Genomic DNA, 14,969 nt, shown 5'->3' on the forward strand with positions numbered 1-14,969 from the left:
CACCAGAGAAATAAGAAAAGCTTTGCCAGCTAGGGAGCACAAAGCAATGAACCGAACAACTGAAGTCCACCCTTCCTACAATCTGTCTCTAGATAACACTCCCGTTTATTGGCACACTCCCATTTGTGCCTCCTTTCCACTGATTATCTCTTTATAACATCAGCTACTTTGCCTTTTTTCATATTATCTCCTTTCCACTTAATTTCTAAAGAATATTTAGCTTCAGGGCAGCAGTGTGTGACTAAAATGCTTTGCACTTTCTTTCTGTGCTGTTTCCGTCTAGTGTCAACATTCCCTAAAAGACATGCGAGGGTATATACATGGAGTAGCTTCCAGCTCCTTGTGCAAATAAATGGAAAGAATATGCAAATGGTTCCAGAAACTGATGGCAGAAGCAAATAGCAGTGTTGCGTTTGTGTTGTTGTTAAAAGTAAATACTAATGCGAAGTGCGCATTTTTTTTAGTCATGTTTGCATATAAATAGGAAAGTGTTGTGGAAAGCTTGCAATTTCTTTGGAATTTTAACTCCTAAAGCATGGGTAGGCAAACTAAGGCCCGGGGGCTGGATCCAGCCCAATTGCCTTCTAAATGCGGCCCACGGACAGTCCAGGAATCAGCATGTTTTTACATGAGTAGAATGTGTCCTTTTATTTAAAATGCATCTCTGGGTTATTTGTGGGGCATAGGAATTCGTTCATTCCCCCCACCAAAAAAATTATAGTCCGGCCCCCCGCAAGGTCTGAGGGACAGTGGACTGGCCCCCTGCTGAAAAAGTTTGCTGACTCCTTTCCTAAAGCGTAGGACACAGAAACTTGACCTGCAGAGAGCTCATTGGTAGCAGAGTAAGCTTTAACCTTCACCAACTACAGTGGTACCTCGGGTTAAGTACTTAATTGGTTCTGGAGGTCCGTTCTTAACCTGAAACTGTTCTTAACCTGAAGCACCACTTTAGCTAATGGGGCCTCCTGCTGCTGTCGCACCGCCGGAGCCCAATTTCTGTTCTTATCCTGAAGCAAAGTTCTTAACCTGAAGCACTATTTCTGGGTTAGTGGAGTCTGTAACCTGAAGTGTATGTAAGCTGAAGCGTATGTAACCTGAAGCGTATGTAACCCGAGGTACCACTGTAGTACAAAACATGGGGCCTTTAGAGCCCACAGTTGGATTACAGGATTGGAGACCTAGACTAATATTTTGTAGACGAATGCTTAGTTGTTGCCATCTCATTGGCCTCCTCGAGACTACATCATTTAGTTTGCAGGAGACAGGATTGGTCTGTCAGGGCTTCTGTCCATAAATTACCCACTGGCTGTTGTTTCAGGGACAACCGTGTGTCCACATGTACATGTGTATAGTAAATCACATATGTAAACCCAAATGTGCACAGGGGACTTTAACCAAAACCACAGCAAAGAGATTTATTACAGGACAAGAAGATGGTGTCATTCAGTTTAGACCAGCATGTAGTTAGTTAAATCTATATGGTAAATGCAAACGAACCAGAATGCAGCTATTAGCTGTTCCTGGGCACAGGGGATGCCACAACTATGCCTTAGAATGGAGCGTGAGAGGCGGGGGGGGGTGGCATTGACTTTTGGCATCACACAAGGTCCCCCACTGACTGCTAGCACATAAGCAGGTTCCAGTATGGTTTTAAATTGAATGAGGGGACTGCGTGTTGCATTGGTGTAGCCAGGCTTTATGGGGACGGGGGAGGCAGAACCAAGTTATATGTAACGCAGTTGGTCAGTTAATTAAGTATTTTTATTTATTTACTTGATTTGGGGGAGCAGTTGAGATTCCTGCTTTGCTGGAGTATGGATTAGATGACCCTCTGGAGTCCATTCAAAGTCTACAATTCTATGATTCTGTGTGAGAGAAGACTGTGGACTAATATAGTGTGGATCCGGACTAACTTCTGTGAAAGATAGCAGCCAATTTTGGCCTTGTACAAATCTAGGAAGAGGACTAGAATGGCCTTGTGCTCTACTCTACAAGGGATCATGCAGTCACATGAGTCACCTGTTCATAGTCTTTCTAGATGTGTATGTATACATATGAGTGAGAAACTGGATTTGTTTGTTCTTACTTTTTGCAAATTTGTGTCTTCGTTCCTCCTCTTTTTCCGGTGATGCTTAACTGGCCACCCTAGAGCAGGCAACCTACTTTGTTGTTTTAATTGTATGAAAGGGTGCTTTTTCCAGAGCCAGCCCACCCATGGGATAAGGTGAGACGACTGCATCAGACAGCAGGATCCTAATGTAAATATTTATTTCCCTCTTGTTCCTGACGTCAATCTTCACTCCCTCCCTTCTCCTCTGGCAGTGGGGTGCCATTTTGTGGTTCGCCTCTGGTGCCAAAATGTCTCAGGCCAGCCCTGAGTTTCTCTGACATTCGGTTCTGCACCTGAACAAGTTATCAAGCTCATCTGCTGATGTGATGGGAGAGCTGTATGCCCCTCTCCCCTGCTCTGTTTCCAGACCTCTAGAAGGAGTCTCCTTTTTTAGAACCTCCAAAAAAGGAGTTCAAATAGGATACAAACCTCAGGTGAGCGTCCCTTGTTCACCAGCATCCTCTTCAATGGATTTATCTTTTGTTCTTTGGTGGATTATTAAAATAATTAACTGATAATTAAATAGGAGCTCAATTCACTTGAGCTTCTTAAAACTCTTTATTCCGAGTCTCCATCGTATAAGCAAAAAAAGGTTTTGCATCAGACTTTGGTAGTATGCCATTTCATGAACTTCTCCCCAAGGAGCCTCAGCTAATTAAACAAATGATTGCAAAATACTCAAAATATCAGTCCCGTCGGCTTACGCTTTGGGCAGCTAAACTAAGCTGCCATTATCTATCCAAACAGAGTGTGCAGAGACATCGGCAGAAGCTGCTGTCATCTTGTGTTGTACAGATAAGAAATAAATTTAGGTGATAGGAACACAGGAAGACGTTTTATACCAGTGGTTTTCAACCAGTGTGCTGTGGCACCCTGGGGTGCCTTGAATGTTGGTCAGGGGTGCCGCAGGCAACACTGGCCTCTGTCCCTCTTTCCTTCCCTCCCTCCTCTGATGTTCTCTCACGTCTCTGCCTCCCGAAGGCTTGCACAGCTGTTTGTTGCAGCAGCCCTGGCTTCAAGCTCTGCAGGTGAATGGCGCCTCTGGAGCTGGCCAGGGGTGCCGGATTGCCAAGAGCTGAGGTAGCCTTGGAGTAAGCAAGCAAGCGGGCGAGGGAGCCCAGCCAGCCAGTCCACCAGCCCTTGCTGCTGGGAATGGACAGACAAGTCCCAGGCCCCTGCGGGACAGTGTGAGGAGGCACCTTTCTTTGGGGAAAGGGGGGCAGCTCACAGACCAGGGGCAGCAGCAGTGGCTGCTTAGAGGACTCCCAAGGAGAAGGGAGATGAGAGGAGGCTGAAGGAAAAAGGGTGAGAGGCTGCCAGCTCTGCAGGCAAAGGGTAACATAACTGGGCGCCTGAGGCCCACAGGGGGGCCACAGAAAGAATGTAGTTGGTCAAGGGAGTGCCGTGGACTCAAAAAGGCTGAAAATTTCTGCTTTATACCAATGGTCCATTTAGCTCAATATTGTCCGTATTGACTGGCAGTGATTTAAGACAGTCCTATTTCCCAGCCCCGCTTGGAGATGCCAGGGTGGGCATTTTTGCACGTGTCCTACTACTGAGCTATGGCCATTTCATTAGCTATGCTCTCCTCCCACATGTTGTTGGCATCCATCTGTCTCAAGAGACAATGGAGTGCACCTCCGGGGGCAAAGTCAAACCACTGGAGAGTCACAGCGCCTGCTGTGGCTGCAGAGACTGTCAACTCGCAACTACTGCCTCCTGCATTGCTTTTGCTGTGTTAGCAGCACCAAAGTGACTTCCCTTGGGCAGTGTGTCTGGAGATCCTGGGCTGCCCAGAAGACAAGACCCCCCTCTGGGCCTCTCTGATTCGGTCCAAAGGAAAACAGATCAATACTTTTGGCACCAGCTTGGCTGCAGAAGTTGCCCGAAGGAGGCATACAAGGTGTCATCCGACTGCCTTAGGGGCTCCAGTCTGGATTTGTGTACGGTTTAGTCCTTAGCCTTTTCCTCTCCTGAAGATGTCCCACAAGGCAGCCAGGGTTCTCTTCCTACAACAGGGCCAGAATTGGTCGCATTCTGCTCCATAAGCAACAGCTCTGAGCAATCACCAGCAAATCACTGGGAAGGCGTTTCAACAGAGCCCTAATTATGTTTGTCATTGTTGTTCCCAGTTTGCACCTAGGGAAAACTTTGTCTGACATCATTCTGCTGTGCAAGGCTGCTATCATCTGCTCCTTTGAAGAGGGATGCACGATGGCAACAAAGACACTGATGTTCCCCAGAAGTTTGGGATGCCATGGGATTGTTTTATACAGCTTTTACTAGAGAGGCCTTAGAAGCAAGCCATAGAACACACAGTTAATATACTTGTTGGGGTTTAGAAAGAATTAGACAAATTCATGGCGGATAATTCTATCAATAGTTACTAGCCATGATCATTAACTATGGTTTGTGAGAAATGAGAGGAGAGACCATTGTTTTATGCACTGCTTGTGAGGTTTCCAGAGGCAGCTAGCTGGTTGCTGTTAGAAACAAAATTCCTGAGCTTACTTGGCTCTTTTTTTCATCGAGTGAAGGAAAATCCTTATGCACTTTATGCATTTCCAGATGCATAAACCCCTTCCAAGCATGTAAAAGAGCAATCGATGAGAGAACACAGCCTGTCCACCTGACCTCCCCTAGAAGAAATGTCCTTAATCCTCTTTTCAGAAGTGATACCTGTTTATATCCAATCCCCTTTTATTTCAGAGTAAGGAGTGGGGGTGGGGGCAGAGAATAAAATCATTTCTCAATAGGCCATGATTGAAGCACCATTTAAAAACATCTCATCATCTCATAACATCTGTTTGGAAACTCAGTGAGTTGCTTTTCAATAGTAAAGAGTTTTTCCATTTTGCTTCTAGGAAGGCTATTGCAGTATTGGAAGGTAAACGGCGTTTCCATGCGCTGCTCTGGTTCACCAGAAGCGGCTTAGTCCTGCTGGCCACAGGACCCAGAAGCTGTACGCCGGCTCCCTCGGCCAGTAAAGCAAAATGAGCACTGCAACCCCAGAGTCGGTCATGACTGGACCTAATGGTCAGGGGTCCCTTTACCTTTACCTTTATTTCTCTAATACAGTGGTACCTTGGGTTAAGAACTTAATTCGTTCCGGAGGTCCGTTCTTAACTTGAAACTGTTCTTAACCTGAAGCACCACTTTAGCTAATGGGGCCCCCTGCTGCCGCTGCGCCGCCACTGCACAATTTCTGTTCTCATCCTGAAGCAAAGTTCTTAACCCGAGGTACTATTTCTGGGTTAGAGAAGTCTGTAACCTGAAGTGTATGTAACTTGAGGTGTATGTAACCCAAGGTACCACTATAGTTATAATTTTTTCCCTGATCTCATCTCTAATGATATAATGGGAACTTGAACCTACAATCTCCTTTTAGGTAAAACTCCTTTTAAGTGAAATTCCCATCTCCACTAGCCCCTTTAATATTATCTGGTGTGCCCAGTCAACTACCCTAAGCCTGCTTTTTGCTGAGATTTCCTGTGTGTGAAGTCATGCCTGCTGCTCTGTTGAGAACTTTCTCCGCGTTCAAGAGTACTTGAAGACTAAAACTCAACCTAGTACTCAAAAATGATTCGTAGCATCCAAGTAATGAAATTCCATATTAACTATAAGAAACATCTTTCTCTGATCATCCGACAGATCATCTTGTGTTACTGCAGAACTGTGAGCTCTGCTCCTATCTTGTATATGCTTAAATTTAACTGAAGCTTAGAGTGGCCATTAACAGAACTGATTTCAATGCAACCTGAATGGACATCTATTTCTTCAGTCACATAAGAACGTAAAAACAGTCATCTGCTTTCCATTGGCACATTGAAATTCTGAGCATAGCTCTTGGAGATTAAGCTGCCATGGTTTTGAGCCAGAAACAGGGCAGATAAATGGTCTCGGGACTAAACTTGATGGTAAATAATGGATTTAATGTAATTTTTTATATGTTTCTGATGGTAAATAGCAGCCTCAGAGGGACTAACCAGGAGTGAGAAAGCAGCAGGCAGCAAGTAGAGTTTACCCCCCACGCCTACCCCAGCCTTGACTAAAATGGCCTTGCTTTGGGATATATAGACACAGTAATAGACTGCTACCATTCCTTTTGCCTTTCACATATCACTAGAATTTGGGTCACTCAGTGAAATTGGTTGGCAGTAGACTCAAGACATACTCCAGAAAATACATCTTCATGTAATGCAAAATTAATATGGAATTTGCTGTCACAAGATGTGATTATGGCCACTGGGTTGGTGGCTTTAGGCAGGATTAGACACTTTGGCACTGCTGGAGTTCCTAGTGCTTCAAACCTTGGCAAAGTAGCCAGACTTTTAGTAGTAATTGCACTAACTTTGCCGGACATCTCGTGTAGGTTGCAAGTGTAGAGGCAGAATGCAAACATGGGTTTTGCCGTGCTTTGAATTTAGAATCATAGAATCATAGAGTCGGATGAGACCACAAGGGCCATCGAGTCCAACCCCCTGCCAAGCAGGAAACACCATCAGAGCACTCCTGACATATGGTTGTCAAGCCTCTGCTTAAAGACCTCCAAAGAAGGAGACTCCACCACACTCCTTGGCAGCAAATTCCACTGTCAAACAGCTCTTACTGTCAGGAAGTTCTTCCTAATGTTTAGGTGGAATCTTCTTTCTTGTAGTTTGGATCCATTGCTCCGTGTCCGCTTCTCTGGAGCAGCAGAAAACAACCTTTCTCCCTCCTCTATGTGACATCCTTTTATATATTTGAACATGGCTATCATATCACCCCTTAACCTCCTCTTCTCCAGGCTAAATTTGCTTGGTCTATAGTTTTTCGCTAGCTTTCCCGGTGCAAATCTTTGTATTTTTGTTGGAGATTTCCGCAGAGGACTTGCAACTTGAGCTGTGCCTTCTGCAGCCAGGCTTTGGGTTCTTCTCTGACTTACCTTGGTTGGATTGAAATGATTGAAACATGTGCATGTTTTGTTGTTGTTTAGTCGTTCAGTCGTGTCCGCCTCTTCGTGACGCCCTGGACCAGAGCACGCCAGGCCCTCCTGTCTTCCACTGCCTCCCGCAGTTTGGTCAAACTCATGCTGGTAGCTTTGAGAACATTGTCCCACCATCTCGTCCTCCGTCGTCCCCTTCTCCTTGTGCCCTCCATCTTTCCCAACATCAGGGTCTTTTCCAGGGAGTCTTCTCTTCTCATGAGGTGGCCAAAGTCTTGGAGCCTCAGCTTCAGGATCTGTCCTTCCAGTGAGCACTCAGGGCTGATTTCCTTCAGAATGGAGAGGTTTGATCTTCTTGGTGCACACACAAAACTCCTTCATGCAGTCAGAACAGACGTACATTCCACTTTAGTGGGTGTTTCGTGCATCTTTTCTTCCTTGTGAGACCGCTTCATCATTTGCAGCAAACAGATCATTCTCAAATATCTAAATCCAAACAGTAAAAGCATCTGGAAACTCATCTGGGGTTTGAAATAAAGCTGCAGGTGGACCTTGAAGCAAATAGGCTACCTTCATTGCCAGAATGTTGTGTCATTCAAGTAAATCGCTTGCAAAGACCAAAAAAAGGGTTGCTTTTATAGGCAAATGTGTGTAATTGCTAACTCATTCTACGCCACAGATGAAAATTCCCATCTTACTACCTGTGCTGTTAGACCAGGGTTTCCCAAGCTTGGGTCTCCAGCTGTTTTTGGACTATAGTTCCTATCGTCCCTGACCACTAGTCCTGCTTGCTAGGGATGATGGGAGTTGTAGTCCAAAAACAGGTTTGGGAAACCCTGAGTTAGACTATAGGTGTTACAAATATGGAAAGGTAAGCAAATGATGGGATGGAGGGAAGAGGACACTAGATGCCCCTGTTCCAACATTGTTTCTATTGCCTCCCAACTTGTGGAAGGCAATTAACTAAAGTGGGAAACTCATGATTTTCCTTTTGGACATTTTGGAGCCCTGGGAATTCAAAGATCCAAAATTCGCAAGCCTATAGGAGTACAGCAGGAGCAGAAACAGTCACCTTTGATTATGCATAGAGTGATGTGAATGGTCCTTGTCCATGCTCTCTTCTCCTTGAATGTCTATCTAAGCCCTATGTGTAAATAACCATATATGATATGATACAGAGTTATGTGTAAATAACCATATATGATATGATACAGAGAGCAACCTTATGCATGCACGCACACAGACTAAACACATGTTGAATCTAACATGTGAACATCCCCAAGATTTAGAGATTTGGGAAGCAGCTAGTCATTCAAGGAGGATTGCCATCTGGTGAGAAACCAATTATCTTTGTTAATCTGAGCTAGCAGAAACTCTAGACGAAGAGCAAAGGCTAACAATTGCATCGTGAAACCAGATTTTTGGCAGCCAAAATCCTTAGTTTACTTTAGCATCAGGAAGACAGAGAGAGAAAGAAAACATTTCAGTTTATAAAAAACTGAGTAAAGGTATCTGTTAAAAAGGAAGGGCAAAATCTGGTTTCACGAAGTAATTGTAAGCCAATTAAACTAAAAACTATCTCCTCACTATTGTCTTCTAAAACTCCTTGAGCATTTGCTTAAGAAAGGCTCCTTCAGCTGTAAAGAAACATTTGTATTTCCAGTAACTATTATTATTATTAATTATATTTGTATACCACCTTTCATCCATAGATCTCAGGGTGGTTTTTGTTGTTGTTGAGTCATTTAGTTGTGTCCGCCTCTTCGTGACCCCCTGGACCAGAGCACGCCAGGCCCTCCTGTCTTCCACTACCTCCCGCAGTTTGGTCAAACTCATGCTGGTAGCTTTGAGAACACTGTCCCACCATCTTGTCCTCTGTCGTCCCCTTCTCCTTGTGCCCTCCATCTTTCCCAGCATCAGGGTCTTTTCCAGGGAGTCTTCTCTTCTCACGAGGTGGCCAAAGTATTGGAGCCTCAGCTTCAGGATCTGTCCTTCCAGTGAGCACTCAGGGCTGATTTCCTTCAGAATGGAGAGGTTTGATCTTCTTGCAGTCCATGGGACTCTCAAGAGTCTCCTCCAGCACCAGAATTCAAAAGCATCAATTCTTTGGCGATCAGCCTTCTTTATGGTCCAGCTCTCACTTCCATACATCACTACTGGAAAAACCATGACTTTAACTATACGGACCTTTATTCACACAGTAATCTTTAGTCTTCTAAGGTTTACAACTGTCCTTCTGAGCTGCTACGTTCATCAAAGAAAGGGATAGAAATATTCAGACCTGCCATGCATGATGCATTTTTAACATTGCAAATTCCAACCTGAACAGTCAGGGATGGAACATCTGGTTTCCCCCAAGAGTGCAGGTACCCCTCTCTCGTTCCTTGGTGCTCCGTTTTGGCACTCAACTACTTGGGTTGTTTAATGTTTATATTGCTTACTAGAACAAAATGCCTTTAAGTTGTTTACAATATTAATTAAAAATGCTGATAAAAACAAACATTAAAATCAAGTTGCATAAAACATGTGCATATATAAAATAAAAAACTGCAATCTGGAAACATTTTTACTTACTAAAACAGCATGTCCAAATTACATGCCTTGCTACAACAAAAAAAGGCACTGAAAACAACACAGTGAAGGTTTCTCCCTAATACCAATGCACAGGGAGTTCCAGAGCATATGTTCTGCCACACTGAAAGGTCAATTTCTTGAAAGTGCAGAGCAAACATTAAGCAGTACTTGTAGAAGTGCCAATTCCGCACATCTAAGTGGTTGAGTGGGCAGGTACTGATAGTGGTATCAAAAAGAGTAATATCTTGGATCGCTTATTCCTTGTCATCCCATATCTTATGTGTATAAGTACTCTAATGCTTTAGAAAAGTATTGCTGCATAATACTGCAAGGAATATTATTTTCTCTTTAAGCAGTTCCTAACCAAATCCTCTTTGGCTGCAGGTAGGGCACTGCAGACATACAGCTGTTGGCAGAGATTTTGTGATTCTTGTGGCCAGTCACATCTTGTGGCCAGCCAGTTCTTGTGGTCTTGCAGCTCCTAGGATACACTTGGACTTTGCTTGGGCTGTTTATTATGCTGTGGGAAAGAGTTGAAGCCAGGAAATACGGGAATATTGTGTCCAAATCTGGGCACCACAATTTAGGAAGGATATTGACAAGCTAGAATATGTGCAGAGGAGGGCAGCCAAGATGATCAAGGGTCTGGAAGCCAAGACATATGAGGAATGGTTGAAGGAGCTGGGTATATTCAGCCTGGAGACTGAGAGGAGATATGACAGCCATCTTCAAATATCTCAAGGGCTGTCACATGGGAGAAAGAACAAGCTTGTTTTCTCCTACTCTGGAGGGAAGGGCTCGAACCAATGGCTTCAGGTTATAAGAAAGAAGATTCCGACTAAACATTAGGAAAAACTTTTTGACAGTAAGAGCTGTTTGACAGTGGAACAGTCTCCCTTGGGAGGTGGTGGACTCTCCTTCCTTGGAGGTTTTGAAGCAGAGGTTGGTTCTCCATCTGTCATGGATGCTTTAGCTGAGATTCCTGCATTGCAGGGAGTTGAACTAGTGACTCTTAAGTCCTTCCAACTCTACAGTTCTATGAAATGGCATCTTCAGAAGGTGGATGGAGGAGTTCCTTGTTTCCTCGGTGCCTATACAAGGAGAGTGGGTTATGACCTAAACCACCTGCTGCTGTTGGCAGTTGCAGTCCAGAACATCTGGAGAGAGCACCAGGGTGGTGATGGCTGGCTTTAACCAATCCTGATGAAAGCTTGCAGTCTGATATACAAATGAATATAGAGTCCTGTTTCACAGCAGATTTATGTGACCACATGCTTTCTACACTTCCAATAGCGTTTAAATTGCAGAGAGGTTTTGCAAATGTTGTTGCAACACAAAAGCATTTCTTAGAATTACCAAGAAAGAAGAAAAGGGAAAACAAACTGCCCAACGTAAGAGGGCATGCTATCTTTTGGAGAGGTACAGACACATTTTTAGGAGACTGGTGAATATAACTAAATTTTATGTGACAGCCAATTTTCTGTGCACAATCCCCAATGCGCATATATATATATATATATATATATATATATATATATATATATATATATATTTCACTTTGAAATATTGAATCAGCATGTTGGTCATTTGATTAGGTTGGTGCTTTTGGTTGCTGAGTTTATCTCTGAATATATATCCCATTGTAGGAAGGAATGGTAAGAAATTGAATCAGAGTGTTCTGCTGAGAATCCAAAAAATGCCTTTTATTAAAAAACCGTTTAGCTCCATCAAAATCACAAAATAATTTTCTGAAACAGAAGTTATGTAAGTAACATTTTACTTAAGTCTTTATATTGTTTTAAAAAGCCCACCTGCATCTGTTTTAATAAACGTATTTACTAATTTGCCATGCTTAGTTATGTTAATGATTTAACTTTAGATCCAAACCATTAATATAGCTAAGCATGGTAAAATTGTGATAATATTGTAAGGATAATGAAATGTCCCATGTAGTATCCGGAACTGCCCAGCCTGCTCTATCCTGAATTTAACCATTTGCTTTTGACCTGGCTGACAGATTTGTATTCTGTACTCTATAGAATGTCAAATAAGTTTGCTCAGGTTGGCATTTAATCATAGTTGCAGCCAGAGTGAAAAACCATTTATATGTAAATGAATCAGATGCCTTGTTCTTTTCTAACTAACCAATTAAGCTGGTTTTAAATCACATAAATGAGTAAGTGAAATTTAAAGCACGTGCCGTTAGTATGATCATGTATCTTGTGGTCTTCATAAAATTGATTTTTGAGTTATGCTTCAAGCCATTTTTTTTCTTTAATGAAACTAATCTACTATCCCGCACAGATTTTGTGCATTCCTTAAGGCTCTGGTAATCATTTTATGGTGGTTGTAGCAGGGGCTCACTCGTTCCCACTGTGTTGCTCCCTAGATTGGCATATTGATCAATGTAGTTGAATTCCATTGATCTGAACCCAACAACCCCCCTTGTCTAAATCGGGATACCTTATATAAAGTGGCAACAGATGCCTGTCCAACTTCGTATTTAAAATCTATAGGGAAGGTGATGGCAACAGTGCCCTGAGCACCATCTTCCAGGGATGATCTGACAAGACAGTGAGGCTCAACAGCAGGGAAAGGTTCCGTTCATGGCAGAGGTGGAGAACTACCATCAGCCTCAGTCAACATGGCAAATTGTCAGGGATGATGTGAGCTGTAGTCTGGGAACATCTGGAGGACTACAGATTCCCTCCACTGCTATAAACGCTGCAGGATTTTCCACCCTAAAGTGTGGATCGTGTGTCTCCAAATGCAAAATGAAGTGGTGCGTGCCAGTAGATCAGCCTTTCTCAACCTGTGGCTCCCCAGATGTTGTTGGACTACAACTCCCATCACCCCTAGCTAACAAGGCCAGAGCTCAGGGATGATGGGAGTTGTAGTCCAACAACATCTGGGGACCCACAGGTTGAGAACCACTGCAGTAGATGGTGTCTGCTGAAGTTCATATGCATGGAATAAGGAACATAACTCCGGCTTCTCTTAGATCACCCTGGAAGTTCTGCTTGTTGCTCATGATAAGGAACAGGCCACTTTTACTGACTAGAAGGTCCCTAGGATTTGCTACGAGGCAAGAAAGGGGGCACTAATGTCACTGAGTGGTTCTGTCCTTCACAAGTGTAGGGGAAGTATTCTGTGAGTGGCTGCAGTGTGAGTATGCCAGCATTCAGTGAAGCTCTGCCAAGACAAGTAGGACTGGGCAATATCTGGTTTTCATCATTGCGATATATCACTAGCTAAACATCACGTTATAGCAATAGATCACAATATCTGAAATAAGGATGGGGCAATGTTGAGGCATTGGCTGGCTTCTCATTTTCCCCCACAACATGATTTTTGCCAGTGCCTGCTCTTGTGATTCGCTGCTCCCTGCATGAGGCAGGGTAGAGCTGAGCTAGAAGAGTTAATAAGGGCTGCAGGAATCAAGAGAAGCATTGTCTGGCTTCACAGTTTTCCCCACATAGTAATTTTTGCATGTTGTCTTTGTCCATGGAGTTTTCTTGGCAGGGATACTGGAGCGGCTTGCCGGTTCCTGCTCCAGGTGGATCACGTTTGGTCAAAACTCTCCACTATGACCTGTCCATCTTGGGTGGCCCTGCACGGCATAGCTCATAGCTTCTCTGAGTTATCCAAGCCCCTTTTCCTCAGCAAGGCAGTGATCCATGAAGGGATCACTTTAGCATGAGTTTGACCAAACATGACCAGCATGAGTTTGACCAAACTGCGGGAGGCAGTGGAAGACAGGAGTGCCTGGCATGCTCTGGTCCAGGGGGTCACGAAGAGTCGGACACAACTAAACGACTAAACGACAACAAATTTTTCATAGCACACACACACACAATTCGCAATATATTTCCAGGTCAAAAAATATGAAACCGATATCGCAATATGGACTTCAAACTAGACATAGGCCCTGGGCTTACTTCACATGTTACACATAGTCTCCATATAGAAGCACTTTTAACAAGAGGTTGTTAGATCCCTAAGAAGCTGTCATTCCCTCCCTCTTAACTTGTTCTTGCTTTTCGTTGGCAGCATCAACGGCTGGAGCCACAGGTTTGGGTGGGACTACCACAAGCACCACTCCCCGACTGACGACCAGCAGCACTGCACGGACCACCACTGCGGCAGCTTTGGGCAGGAGGAACAAAAGCACAACGACACCTTCCCCAGGTTTGGAGGCCCCCAATGAAATGACGACACACCTGCCGCCTGCGGCTTCCCAGCTGCCTGCAATAGGGGCAGAGAGCTGCGAGACGGTGGAAGCCCGTGAGATCACATGGTTCAAGACCCGGCAAGGACAAGTGGCCAAGCAGCCGTGCCCCAGGGGCACCGTAGGTGAGCTCATAAAACAAAGTTACTTCTCTGCCATGCTAAGCCAGCCGTCCAAGTTTTGTTTAATCAGTGTCCTGTTCGTCCTTTGCCTGTGTTCCTTGGCTTTCCGCAAAATGTTGTTGAGAATGTGGTATTATAAATGGCAACAGGGGCAGAACAGTCCATTGTATACTGCTTGAAGAGAAACACCTGTCCTTCCCACCTGTCCTTCTGCTGGATCTCTCAGCGGCCTTTGACACCATCGACCATAACATCCTTCTGGACCGTCTTGAGGGGCTGGGAGCTGGGGGCACTGTTATACGGTGGTTCCGCTCCTTCCTCCTGGGCCGTGTTCAGAAAGTGGTGTGGGGCATGAGTGTTCAGACCCCTGGGCTCTCACTTGTGGGGTGCCTCAGGGTTCCGTCCTCTCCCCCATGCTTTTTAATATCTATATGAAGCCGCTGGGAGAGATCATCGGGGGTTTGGGCTGGGTGTTCATCAGTATGCAGATGACACCCAGCTCTACCTCTCTTTTAAATCAGAACCAGTGAAGGCAGTGAAGGTCCTGTGTGAGTGTCTGGAGGCGGTTGGAGGATGGATGGCGGCTAACAGATTGAGGTTGAATCCTGACAAGACAGAAGTACTGTTTTTGGGGGACAGGGGGCGGGCGGGTGTGGGGGATTCCCTGGTCCTGAATGGGGTCACTGTGCCCCTGAAGGACCAGGTGCACAGCCTGGGAGTCATTTTAGACTCACAGCTGTCCACTTTTTGCAAACACTTATTTTTCCATATCTGAATCTCTGAAGCACCCTGATTACTTTGGCGGCCCCTCCTTGATTTTAGGGTGATCCAGAGAGATCCCACTTCTGCTCAAACAAGCCCCAAAACTTTGTGAAGTGAACTATTTCAGTTCAGGATTTGGGCAAATTCACTGCACAGACTACTTCATGCATCAGAAGACTTCTACCACCCAGAAATTAATCTTTACATTGGAAAAAAATCCTTTTGGAACAACTGACTGATCAGTACTTC

General features: G+C 44.5%; 1 protein-coding gene across 19 annotated transcripts in view; it reads left to right on the forward strand.

Moving 5' to 3' along the window:
- The window catches only part of ADGRL3 (adhesion G protein-coupled receptor L3), a 531,565-nt gene that overhangs the window by 351,011 nt on the left and 165,585 nt on the right, over positions 1-14,969 (forward strand). For all 19 annotated transcript variants that reach the window (XM_083592813.1, XM_083592800.1, XM_083592815.1 and 16 more), the window contains one exon: positions 13,659-13,961. In XM_083592813.1, coding sequence (XP_083448939.1) covers positions 13,659-13,961 — 303 coding nt within the window. The remainder of the gene's footprint in view (positions 1-13,658; positions 13,962-14,969) is intronic.

This window comes from Podarcis filfolensis (genome assembly GCF_964270895.1).
Source record: "Podarcis filfolensis genome assembly, chromosome: 17".
In the NCBI taxonomy this organism is placed as follows: Eukaryota; Metazoa; Chordata; class Lepidosauria; order Squamata; family Lacertidae; genus Podarcis; species Podarcis filfolensis.